The 12461-nt window shown below is 49.0% G+C and overlaps 1 protein-coding gene across 2 annotated transcripts in view; it reads left to right on the top strand.

Moving 5' to 3' along the window:
- The window catches only part of HEG1 (heart development protein with EGF like domains 1), a 52787-nt gene extending 40326 nt beyond the window's left edge, over window positions 1–12461 (top strand). Inside the window, exons 11-14 of one of the 2 annotated variants that reach the window (XR_014450841.1) lie at window positions 7030–7117; window positions 9705–9879; window positions 10393–11526; window positions 11641–12461. Coding sequence is in view for 1 of the 2 variants with exons in the window: in XM_083154271.1 (XP_083010397.1) it covers window positions 7030–7117; window positions 9705–9879; window positions 10393–10536 (407 nt within the window). In the remaining variant the exon portion in view is untranslated. Of the gene's footprint in view, window positions 1–7029; window positions 7118–9704; window positions 9880–10392 lie in introns of both variants that reach the window. The other variant, XM_083154271.1, reaches the window with a different exon arrangement.

Here is a 12461-nt window from a genome sequence, read left to right as displayed (position 1 = left end):
CAGAATAACAATGCACTGTACAGGAGTGATATTACATAATGTTGTTACATGCAGGCTATACCGGAGAGCTGTATGTGCCTGTACACTTGTATATTACATACACTGTAGTCTCTGAAGTCCTCAGTAATAAGCCCTGCCAGAAATGAGAGAGGCGGTGAGAGGTCAGATTGGACGCGGGGTCTCCGGAGAGTAGGTGGATAGCGCAGCTGACAGGAAGACAATATTTACTATGAGTATAATGGGGTATCCGAGCCTCTGATCAGAGAGGGGTACCCCCTGGGGGTAACGGACTGTACGTACTGCGTTATAAAGTGTCGGACCCTCACATTGCAGACTGAGGGAGTCACTAAGCCACACTGGAGGCTTAGGCCAAATTTAAATGTTCCTTTTATGAGAGAGACACCTAGTGGCTGTGCTGTGTAATGACACAGGACAGGAATCCTCCGATGAATGGATTCTGGCCTTTATTCTGGTTGACTCGTAAGGCGGCGAATTTGCGGCCTTGCGAGCCCCCCAGACGCCGCTCACTGAATGCTGGTCTACCCTCCCCCTCCTCGCATGCCACGTTCATTCGCATGGCTATGTGGAAACACCCCGTCATTCGATGGTCGCGTATCTGAAGTGAGTTTCAGATATGCGTGCACCCGCGACAGGGACTGGGTGGGCAGCTGACATCCGGGGTGGTGCCAGTTGCCCTCCCTGGCACCCACGTCACGGGCTGATTACCATGGAATTGCTAACGAAACACTGGGCGTTCCCATTCTTGGTACAGTTTGTTCTCCGTGGCTGCACGCACCAGGTGTATGCACATGCGGAACATTGGTCGCGCGGGGGACAGAAGCCATCTGAATAAGGCCCTCTGTGACAGATACTTACCTCCTCTCTAACCAACGGGTCAATAAATGTAAATATCCAGAGAGAGCTGGCGTGAAATAAATGTCACGCCCGTAATAAAATAATATTTGGTTACAAATATAAAGTAGCACCCACAGCGGACACATGTGATGTGTGATCACTGCTACTTCAGTCACTTATTAATGAATTCCTCACATAAGTAAGATAAGAAAACTGTCCAGGGCACATTTATCTACCGTTCCCTGCACTGGATATTGGGAACAACGTATAAGGAAGAAACAAATAGCGAAACGCGTAAAATAGTGTCTAATATTGAGCTGTGGTTTTGACTATGGAATTGGTCGACACATAAAAGTTGGCATACCTTAGGTCGACATGTTCAGAGGGTCGACACATGTCGAAAAAGGTTGACATGAGTTTAAAAAAAAAAGGATGTTACAGGTTAATGTCCTGTACTTACTGTCTGCAGCCTCCGCTGTGTGTTATACAATGGTCAGTAGACTGTAGGTATCAGTGTTACAGAGTAATCTCCTGTACTTACTGTCTGCAGCCTCCGCTGTGTGTTATACAATGGTCAGTAGACTGTAGGTATCAGTGTTACAGAGTAATCTCCTGTACTTACTGTCTGCAGCCTCCGCTGTGTGTTATACAATGGTCAGTAGACTGTAGGTATCAGTGTTACAGTGTAATCTCCTGTACTTACTGTCTGCAGCCTCCGCTGTGTGTTATACAATGGTCAGTAGACTGTAGGTATCAGTGTTACAGAGTAATCTCCTGTACTTACTGTCTGCAGCCTCCGCTGTGTGTTATACAACGGTCAGTAGACTGTAGGTATCAGTGTTACAGTGTAATCTCCTGTACTTACTGTCTACAGCCTCCGCTGTGTGTTATACAATGATCAGTAGACTGTAGGTATCAGTGTTACAGTGTAATCTCCTGTACTTACTGTCTGTAGCCTCCGCTGTGTGTTATACAATGGTCAGTAGACTGTAGGTATCAGTGTTACAGTGTAATCTCCTGTACTTACTGTCTGCAGCCTCCGCTGTGTGTTATACAATGGTCAGTAGACTGTAGGTATCAGTGTTACAGTGTAATCTCCTGTACTTACTGTCTGCAGCCTCCGCTGTGTGTTATACAATGGTCAGTAGACTGTAGGTATCAGTGTTACAGTGTAATCTCCTGTACTTACTGTCTGCAGCCTCCGCTGCGTGTTATACAGTGGTCAGTAGACTGTAGGTATCAGTGATACAGTGTAATGTCCTGTACTTACTGTCTGCAGCCTCCGCTGTGTGTTATACAATGGTCAGTAGACTGTAGATATCAGTGTTACAGTGTAATCTCCTGTACTTACTGTCTGCAGCCTCCGCTGTGTGTTATACAATGGTCAGTAGACTGTAGGTGTCAGTGTTACAGTGTTATCTCCTGTACTTACTGTCTGCAGCCTCCGCTGCGTGTTATACAATGGTCAGTAGACTGTAGTTATCTGTGTTACAGTGTAATCTCCTGTACTTACTGTCTGCAGCCTCCGCTGTGTGTTATACAATGGTCAGTAGACTGTAGGTGTCAGTGTTACAGTGTAATCTCATGTACTTACTGTCTGCAGCCTCCGCTGTGTGTTATACAATGGTCAGTAGACTGTAGGTATCAGTGTTACAGTGTAATGTCCTGTACTTACTGTCTGCAGCCTCCGCTGTGTGTTATACAATGGTCAGTAGACTGTAGGTATCAGTGATACAGTGTAATGTCCTGTACTTACTGTCTGCAGCCTCCGCTGTGTGTTATACAATGGTCAGTAGACTGTAGGTATCAGTGTTACAGTGTAATCTCCTGTACTTACTGTCTGCAGCCTCCGCTCTGTGTTATACAATGGTCAGTAGACTGTAGGTGTCAGTGTTACAGTGTAATGTCCTGTACTTACTGTCTGCAGCCTCCGCTGCGTGTTATACAATGGTCAGTAGACTGTAGGTGTCAGTGTTACAGTGTAATCTCCTGTACTTACTGTCTGCAGCCTCCGCTGCGTGTTATACAGTGGTCAGTAGACTGTAGGTATCAGTGATACAGTGTAATGTCCTGTACTTACTGTCTGCAGCCTCCGCTGTGTGTTATACAATGGTCAGTAGACTGTAGGTATCAGTGTTACAGTGTAATCTCATGTACTTACTGTCTGCAGCCTCCGCTGTATGTTATACAATGGTCAGTAGACTGTAGGTGTCAGTGTTACAGTGTAATGTCCTGTACTTACTGTCTGCAGCCTCCGCTGCGTGTTATACAGTGGTCAGTAGACTGTAGGTATCAGTGTTACAGTGTAATGTCCTGTACTTACTGTCTGCAGCCTCCGCTGCGTGTTATACAGTGGTCAGTAGACTGTAGGTATCAGTGTTACAGTGTAATCTCCTGTACTTACTGTCTGCAGCCTCCGCTGTGTGTTATACAATGGTCAGTAGACTGTAGGTATCAGTGTTACAGTGTAATCTCCTGTACTTACTGTCTGCGGCCTCCGCTGTGTGTTATACAATGGTCAGTAGACTGTAGGTATCAGTGTTACAGTGTAATCTCCTGTACTTACTGTCTGCAGCCTCCGCTCTGTGTTATACAATGGTCAGTAGACTGTAGGTATCAGTGTTACAGTGTAATCTCCTGTACTTACTGTCTGCAGCCTCCGCTGTGTGTTATACAATGGTCAGTAGACTGTAGGTATCAGTATTACAGTGTAATGCAGTGTTTTTCAACCAGTGTGCCGTGGCACACTAGTGTGCCTTGAGCTGTTCTCAAATGTGCCCCCACATCTGGAAATGCCCAAACCCATTTACAGCCACCACCAGTTCAAATGTTATTTACTGGTCTCTTCTTTTCATGTAAAGGGCCAATGTATTTTATTTTTGTTACCTGTGGGGACCAGTGTGATTGTTTTTAATGTGGGGGCCAATAGGTTTTTTTTCCCTGTGGTGGCCAATGTGTTTTGCCCTGTGGGGATCTCATGGTGTGCCTTGGCAATTTTAAAGTCTTATTTAGTGTGCCGCAAGGTAAAAAGGTTGAAAATCACTGGTGTAATGTCCTGTACTTACTGTCTGCAGCCTCCGCTGTGTGTTATACAATGGTCAGTAGACTGTAGTTATCTGTGTTACAGTGTAATCTCATGTACTTACTGTCTGCAGCCTCCGCTGTGTGTTATACAATGGTCAGTAGACTGTAGGTATCAGTGTTACAGTGTAATGTCCTGTACTTACTGTCTGCAGCCTCCGCTGTGTGTTATACAATGGTCAGTAGACTGTAGGTATCAGTGTTACAGTGTAATCTCCTGTACTTACTGTCTGCAGCCTCCGCTGAGTGTTATGGGATGCAGTTAATATCCCGGCTGTCGGGATCCCGGCGTTCAGAATCCCGACGCCGGAATCCCGACCGCCGAAATACCGACATATTCTCCCTCCGTGGGTGTCCACGACACCCCTGGAGGGAGAATAAATTAGTGTGCCGAGCGTAGCGAGGCACCGGGCCCGCTGCGTGGCGAGCGCAGCGAGCCCGCAAGGGGGGGCGATCCACGTCCCCCCCTTGTCGGCATTTCGGCTGTCGGGATTCCGGCGTCAGGATTCTGAACGCCGGGATCCCGACCGCCGGGATTCAGTACTGAATCCAGTGTTATATGATGGTCAGTAGACTGTAGGTATCAGTGTTACAGTGTAATCTCCTGTACTTACTGTCTGCAGCCTCTGCTGCGTGTTATACAATGGTCAGTAGACTGTAGGCATCAGTGTTACAGTGTAATGTCCTGTACTTACTGTCTGCAGGCTCCGCTGTGTGTTATACAATGGTCAGTAGACTGTAGGTATCAGTGTTACAGTGTAATCTCATGTACTTACTGTCTGCAGCCTCCGCTGTGTGTTATACAATGGTCAGTAGACTGTAGCTATCAGTGTTACAGTGTAATCTCCTGTACTTACTGTCTGTAGCCTCCGCTGTGTGTTATACAATGGTCAGTAGACTGTAGGTGTCCGTGTTACAGTGTAATCTCCTGTACTTACTGTCTGCAGGCTCCGCTGTGTGTTATACAATGGTCAGTAGACTGTAGGCGTCAGTGTTACAGTGTTATCTCCTGTACTTACTGTCTGCAGCCTCCGCTGCGTGTTATACAATGGTCAGTAGACTGTAGGTGTCAGTGTTACAGTGTAATGTCCTGTACTTACTGTCTGCAGCCTCCGCTGCGTGTTATACAGTGGTCAGTAGACTGTAGGTATCAGTGTTACAGTGTAATCTCCTGTACTTACTGTCTGCAGCCTCCGCTGCGTGTTATACAATGGTCAGTAGACTGTAGGTATCAGTGTTACAGTGTAATGTCCTGTACTTACTGTCTGCAGCCTCCGCTGTGTGTTATACAATGGTCAGTAGACTGTAGGTATCAGTGATACAGTGTAATGTCCTGTACTTACTGTCTGCAGCCTCCGCTGTGTGTTATACAATGGTCAGTAGACTGTAGGTATCAGTGTTACAGTGTAATCTCATGTACTTACTGTCTGCAGCCTCCGCTGTGTGTTATACAATGGTCAGTAGACTGTAGGTATCAGTGTTACAGTGTAATGTCCTGTACTTACTGTCTGCAGCCTCCGCTGTGTGTTATACAATGGTCAGTAGACTGTAGGTATCAGTGATACAGTGTAATGTCCTGTACTTACTGTCTGCAGCCTCCGCTGTGTGTTATACAATGGTCAGTAGACTGTAGTTATCTGTGTTACAGTGTAATCTCCTGTACTTACTGTCTGCAGCCTCCGCTGTGTGTTATACAATGGTCAGTAGACTGTAGTTATCTGTGTTACAGTGTAATCTCATGTACTTACTGTCTGCAGCCTCCGCTGTGTGTTATACAATGGTCAGTAGACTGTAGGTATCAGTGTTACAGTGTAATGTCCTGTACTTACTGTCTGCAGCCTCCGCTGTGTGTTATACAATGGTCAGTAGACTGTAGGTATCCGTGTAACAGTGTAATCTCCTGTACTTACTGTCTGCAGCCTCCGCTGCGTGTTATACAATGGTCAGTAGACTGTAGGCATCAGTGTTACAGTGTAATGTCCTGTACTTACTGTCTGCAGCCTCCGCTGCGTGTTATACAATGGTCAGTAGACTGTAGGTATCAGTGTTACAGTGTAATGTCCTGTACTTACTGTCTGCAGCCTCCGCTGCGTGTTATACAATGGTCAATAGACTGTAGGTATCCGTGTTACAGTGTAATCTCCTGTACTTACTGTCTGCAGCCTCCGCTGCGTGTTATACAATGGTCAGTAGACTGTAGGCGTCAGTGTTACAGTGTTATCTCCTGTACTTACTGTCTGCAGCCTCCGCTGCGTGTTATACAATGGTCAGTAGACTGTACGTGTCAGTGTTACAGTGTAATGTCCTGTACTTACTGTCTGCAGCCTCCGCTGCGTGTTATACAGTGGTCAGTAGACTGTAGGTATCAGTGTTACAGTGTAATGTCCTGTACTTACTGTCTGCAGCCTCCGCTGCGTGTTATACAGTGGTCAGTAGACTGTAGGTGTCAGTGTTACAGTGTAATGTCCTGTACTTACTGTCTGCAGCCTCCGCTGTGTGTTATACAATGGTCAGTAGACTGTAGGTATCAGTGTTACAGTGTAATGTCCTGTACTTACTGTCTGCAGCCTCCGCTGCGTGTTATACAATGGCCAGTAGACTGTAGGTATCAGTGTTACAGTGTAATCTCCTGTACTTACTGTCTGCAGCCTCCGCTGTGTGTTATACAATGGTCAGTAGACTGTAGGTATCAGTGTTACAGTGTAATGTCCTGTACTTACTGTCTGCAGCCTCCGCTGCGTGTTATACAATGGCCAGTAGACTGTAGGTATCAGTGTTACAGTGTAATCTCCTGTACTTACTGTATGCAGCCTCCGCTGTGTGTTATACAATGGTCAGTAGACAGTAGGCATCAATCTTACAGTGTAATGTCCTGTACTTACTGTCTGCAGCCTCCGCTGTGTGTTATACAAGGGCCAGTAGACTGTAGGTATCAGTGTTACAGTGTAATCTCCTGTACTTACTGTCTGCAGCCTCCGCTGTGTGTTATACAATGGTCAGTAGACTGTAGGTATCAGTGTTACAGTGTAATCTCCTGTACTTACTGTCTGCAGCCTCCGCTGATTATTTCGCATTTGTCGTTTCATCCCGCAGCCTACCAGCTGATCACCGTTATAATCGCGTCTGCCGGAGGCGGGATCCTCCTTATCCTGGTTGTCGCATTGGCCATCACCTGTTTCAGGTATGTAGTGGCTTAGCCCTGCCTCGTTGTCACTGGCAATGTCACCAATCGTGTTGTTGACATGGGCAAAATGTCAACATAACTAATGTTGACTTCCCGAAAAAGACAACATTGACAGATTGAGGTAATTGTCAAAATATTGATATTTCTATTAAGTTTAGTTATGGGTTAAGGTAGATGTAAGGTTGGTGATAGGGTTAGGGGTAAGGTTGGTGATAGGGTTAGGGGTAAGGTTGGTGATAGGGTTAGGGGTAAGGTTGGTGATTGGGTTAGGGGTAAGGTTGGTGATTGGGTTAGGGGTAAGGTTGGTGATTGGGTTGGGGGTAAGGTTGGTGATTGGGTTAGGGGTAAGGTTGGTGATAGGGTTAGGGGTAAGGTTGGCAATAAGGGTTAGGGGTAAGGTTGGAGATAGGGTTAGGGGTAAGGTTGGTGTTAGGGTAAGGTTGGGAATAGGGTTAGGGGTAAGGTTGGAGATAGAGTTAGGGGTAAGGTTGGTGATAGGGTTATGGGTAAGGTTGGGAATAGGGTTAGGGGTAAGGTTGGAGATAGGGTTAGGGCCCGGGGTAAGGTTGGTGATAGGGTTAGGGTAAGGTTGGGAATAGGGTTAGGGGTAAGGTTGGAGATAGAGTTAGGGGTAAGGTTGGTGATAGGGTTAGGGTAAGGTTGGGAATAGGGTTAGGGGTAAGGTTGGGAATAGGGTTAGGGGTAAGGTTGGGAATAGGGTTAGGGGTAAGGTTGGAGATTGGGTTAGGGTAAGGTTGGGAATAGGGTTAGGGGTAAGGTTGGGAATAGGGTTAGGGGTAAGGTTGGAGATTGGGTTAGGGGTAAGGTTGGTGATTGGCTTAGGAGTAAGGTTGGGAATAGGGTTAGGGTTCGTTATTTTTAGGGAAAGACATGAAAGAGACAATGCTGCATGTCGATCTGTGCAATGTCGACACAATGACATTTCCCACATTCTCATGTCGATGCTATGAATGGAGACATACTATACTTAGCTCAGCCTCAAAACCTGACCGAGAGTATTTCCCACTAAGGTGTAATAAATGATGACATCATCCGTCACTCTGTGTAATAGGACAGATGTGCGACAGGCAGATAACACCGGCTGTATAAGTCAGGTGATATGGGAGCAATACAGCATACAGTATGTTGTGTACAGGCCAGACCATACCTCACAGCCAGGGGGGGACAGGCCAAACCTCACAGCCAGGGGGGGGACAGGCAAAACCTACCAGCCAGGGGGGACAGGCCTAAACTCATAGCCAGGGAGGACAGGCCTAAACTCACAGCCAGGGGGAATGGGCCAAACCTCACAGCAAGGAGGGGACAGGCCTAACCTCACAGCCACGGGGGGACAGGCCAAACCTACCAGCCAAGGGGGGATAAGCCAAACCTACCAGCCAGGGGGGGATAGGCCTAACCTACCAGCCAGGGGGGACAGGTCAAACCTACCAGCCAGGGGGGACAGGCCAAACCTACCAGCCAGGGGGGACAGGCCAAATCTACCAGCCAGGGATGACAAGCCAAACCTACCAGCCAGGGGGGACAGGCCTAAACTCATAGCCAGGGGGGACAGGCCTAAACTCACAGCCAGGGGGAATGGGCCAAACCTCACAGCAAGGAGGGGTCAGGCTTAACCTCACAGCCAGGCAGGACAGGCCAAACCTCACAGCCAGGGGGGGACAGGCCAAACCTACCAGCCAGGGGGGGATAGGCCTAACCTACCAGCCAGGGGGGGATAGGCCTAACCTACCAGCCAAGGGGGGATAGGCCAAACATACCAGCCAGGGGGGACAGGCCTAAACTCATAGCCAGGGGGGACAGGCCTAAACTCACAGCCAGGGGGAATGGGCCAAACCTCACAGCAAGGAGGGGTCAGGCTTAACCTCACAGCCAGGCAGGACAGGCCAAACCTCACAGCCAGGGGGGGACAGGCCAAACCTACCAGCCAAGGGGGGATAGGTCTAACCTACCATCCAGGGGGGGGGGGGGGGGGGCAGGCCAAATCTACCAGCCCAAATCTACCAGCCAGGGATGACAGGCCAAACCTACCAGCCAGGGGGGACCGGCCTAACCTACCAGCCAGGGGGGACCGGCCTAACCTACCAGCCAGGGATGACAGGCCAAACCTACCAGCCAGGGTGGATAGGCCAAACCTCACAGCCAGGGGGGGACAGGCCTAACCTCACAGCAAGGAGGGGACAGGCCAAACCTACCAGCCAGGGGGGGATAGGCCTAACCTACCAGCCAAGGGGGGATAGGCCAAACCTACCAGCCAGGGGGAGATAGGCCTAACCTACCAGCCAGGGGGGACAGGCCAAACCTACCAGCCAAGGGGGATAGGCCTAACCTACCATCCGGGGGGGGGGGGGGGGGGGGTGGCAGGCCAAATCTACCAGCCAGGGATGACAGGCCAAACCTACCAGCCAGGGGGGACCGGCCTAACCTACCAGCCAGGGATAACAGGCCAAACCTACCAGCCAGGGGGGATAGGCCAAACCTACCAGCCAGGGGGGACCGGCCTAACCTACCAGCCAGGGATGACAGGTCTGACATAATAGTAATGCTGCTTCTCCAAACTTTTCAGGAAGAACAAGCACGACATCAGCAAACTTATCTTCAAGAGCGGAGATTTCCAAATGTCTCCTTATGCCGAGTACCCGAAAACCCAGAGGTCCTCAGACTGGGGCAGAGAGACCATCGAGATGCAAGAGAACGGGAGCACCAAGAACCTGCTGCAGATGACAGACATTTACTACTCTGTGAGTGCTGATGTGCCGCAGGGATTATACCAGGGAATTATGGGAGATAATGGGTAGTAACAGTCACAGATACAGGATATATAGGTAAATGTTTCAGAATTGTGGGTATCTGAGGTAAATCTGGGAAACTTCTGATGGAACATGAGGCAAGGAGCATCTCGGAGCCTGAAATTTTATTTATTTATTTATTAACAGTTTCTTATATAGCGCATACATATTCCGCAGCGCTGTTTGCTGATTACAGAGAACAATAGCTTGTGCGATGTATTTGCTAAAATGGGGGTTCTATTAAAGATGGATGCCCATAGCAACCAATCAGAATCTACCTATTTATTTAGCACCTTCTAGAATATAATAGACAGAATCTGATTGGTTGCCCATAGCAACAACCGATTCCCGTTTTAGTAAATAGGTCCAGGAACCCTCCCCCTCCCTGACCCATCCAAGCATCTCTGTGTCACATCTGCTGCTGGGTGATTCCTAATCTCTGTGTGTCATTGTTTTATTTTACAGCCCGGATTGCGGAACTCTGAGATTGAGAGGAACGGACTTTATCCTTACACCGGCCAGCCGGGATCCCGCCACTCCTGCATTTACCCCGGACAGTACAACCCATCATTTATTAATGAGGAGAACAGGAGAAGGGACTACTTTTAGCACCGATTGTAGACTAGATTGTAAGCTGCATCGGAATCGCCCCAATAACTAGACACCCCCGCAACGAGAGAACCTTCACCTAACACGTGAGCCTCATTCAGCAGCCATGTTACCACAGAGATGGATCATGAGGTGACTGGGGATTATCTCGTCTGCTAGGCCCGGGGCAGCAGGGTGTAAATAACAGGCCATAATCATCCTGGATTCTGGCGGATCGAATGGATTTTAGTAACGTTAGTTATCGCGTGGAGTCGGACAGTTTAGCGCGTGTGTCTTATCATGGAGCGGACCTTGCCTCAGCTTTCAGCGATGACGCGGACTTGTCACATCCTGTCGTCAGTTATCTGCAGCAGTGATTGATTATCCTGTGGGAAGAATGTGGGCCCAGACTGCCGTGACTCTGCCACTGATACTGGGAGAGAGGTGATGCCACCCGTGCCAGCTGGCTTGCGCTCTCATACTCTAAAATGCGTCAAACCGTAACCATTACTGGGCCGCCGTGCATTACAGCGCGGTTCCTATATGCGCCGTTCCATAGGTGAACACAAGTGTTTGTTTCACAATTGTTTTATTTATTAGGTGCCAGAAAGCATACACAGCGCCGTACATGGGGCGGACGTAACATACATTATCCTTTGTATTCAGGGTAAAGGGAAAACCGGACTCCGAAAGAGCGGGAAACATAACCTTTACATATAACACGCAGACTCAGATGTGGCAGTGAGCATATGGCTGTCCGGCGATTAAAATATACTCAGAGGTGGGCGCAGTGCTGATGTATGCCCTGTCAGAGGTGGGCGCAGTGCTGATGTATGCCCTGTCTGAGGTGGGCGCAGTACCGATGTATGCCCTGTCAGAGGTGGCGCAGTGCTGATGTATGCCCTGTCAGAGGTGGGAGCAGTACCGATGTTTGCCCTGTCAGAGGTGGGCGCAGTACCGATGTATGCCCTGTCAGAGGTGGGAGCAGTACCGATGTATGCCCTGTCAGAGGTGGGCGCAGTGCTGATGTTTGCCCTGTTAGAGGTGGGCACAGTGCTGATGTATGCAGTACCGATGTTTGCCCTGTCAGAGGTGGGCACAGTACCGATGTTTGCCCTGTCAGAGGTGGGCGCAGTACCGATGTTTGCCCTGTCAGAGGTGGGCGCAGTACCGATGTTTGCCCTGTCAGAGGTGGGCGCAGTTCCGATGTTTGCCCTGTCAGAGGTGGGCGCAGTACCGATGTTTGCCCTTTCAGAGGTGGGCGCAGTACCGATGTTTGCCCTGTCAGAGGTGGGAGCAGTACCGATGTTTGCCCTGTCAGAGGTGGGCGCAGTAACGATGTATGCCCTGTCAGAGGTGGGAGCAGTACCGATGTTTGCCCTGTCAGAGGTGGGCGCTGTACCAATGTTTGCCCTGTCAGAGGTTGGCGCAGTACCGATGTTTGCCCTGTCAGAGGTGGGCGCAGTACTGATGTATGCCCCCTGGAGTCTGTGTTACCGGTGTTACAATGTTCCTTCCCCTGCGGACACAAACTGTAAACCAGTCACATGTCTGGCGGAAGCTCTTACCCGCAGAATCGCCGCCGCTGATTACTCTCCGTGTATTTATACCGCATATATTTATCTTATTGTCACAAACAGCACCGTAGTAGCTCTGCACTCTCTCGCCGCTTCCAGTTCTCCCGCGCCGGTCGCAAAATGCCGTCAGTACACGTTCACGACCTCTGTATACACATCTGTGATCAGTTCGAAACACTGTATTACCCCCTCCGGTGCCGTCAGCCGTGGTGAGAGGGGGTACGATCTGTATAAAGCTTTGATTCTCAACATGTCATCCGCTGCAGCGATTTGTCAGTTTGTAGATTATTTTTATACCGTGTTGTGTAATGAAGCCTGGCGTTCTAGTCAGTGCTGTAATTATTATTAATAAAGATGGACCTGATTATT

This window comes from Crinia signifera, chromosome 7 (genome assembly GCF_055691185.1).
Source record: "Crinia signifera chromosome 7, ASM5569118v1, whole genome shotgun sequence".
In the NCBI taxonomy this organism is placed as follows: Eukaryota; Metazoa; Chordata; class Amphibia; order Anura; family Myobatrachidae; genus Crinia; species Crinia signifera.
This window is presented reverse-complemented; position numbering and strand designations above follow the sequence as displayed.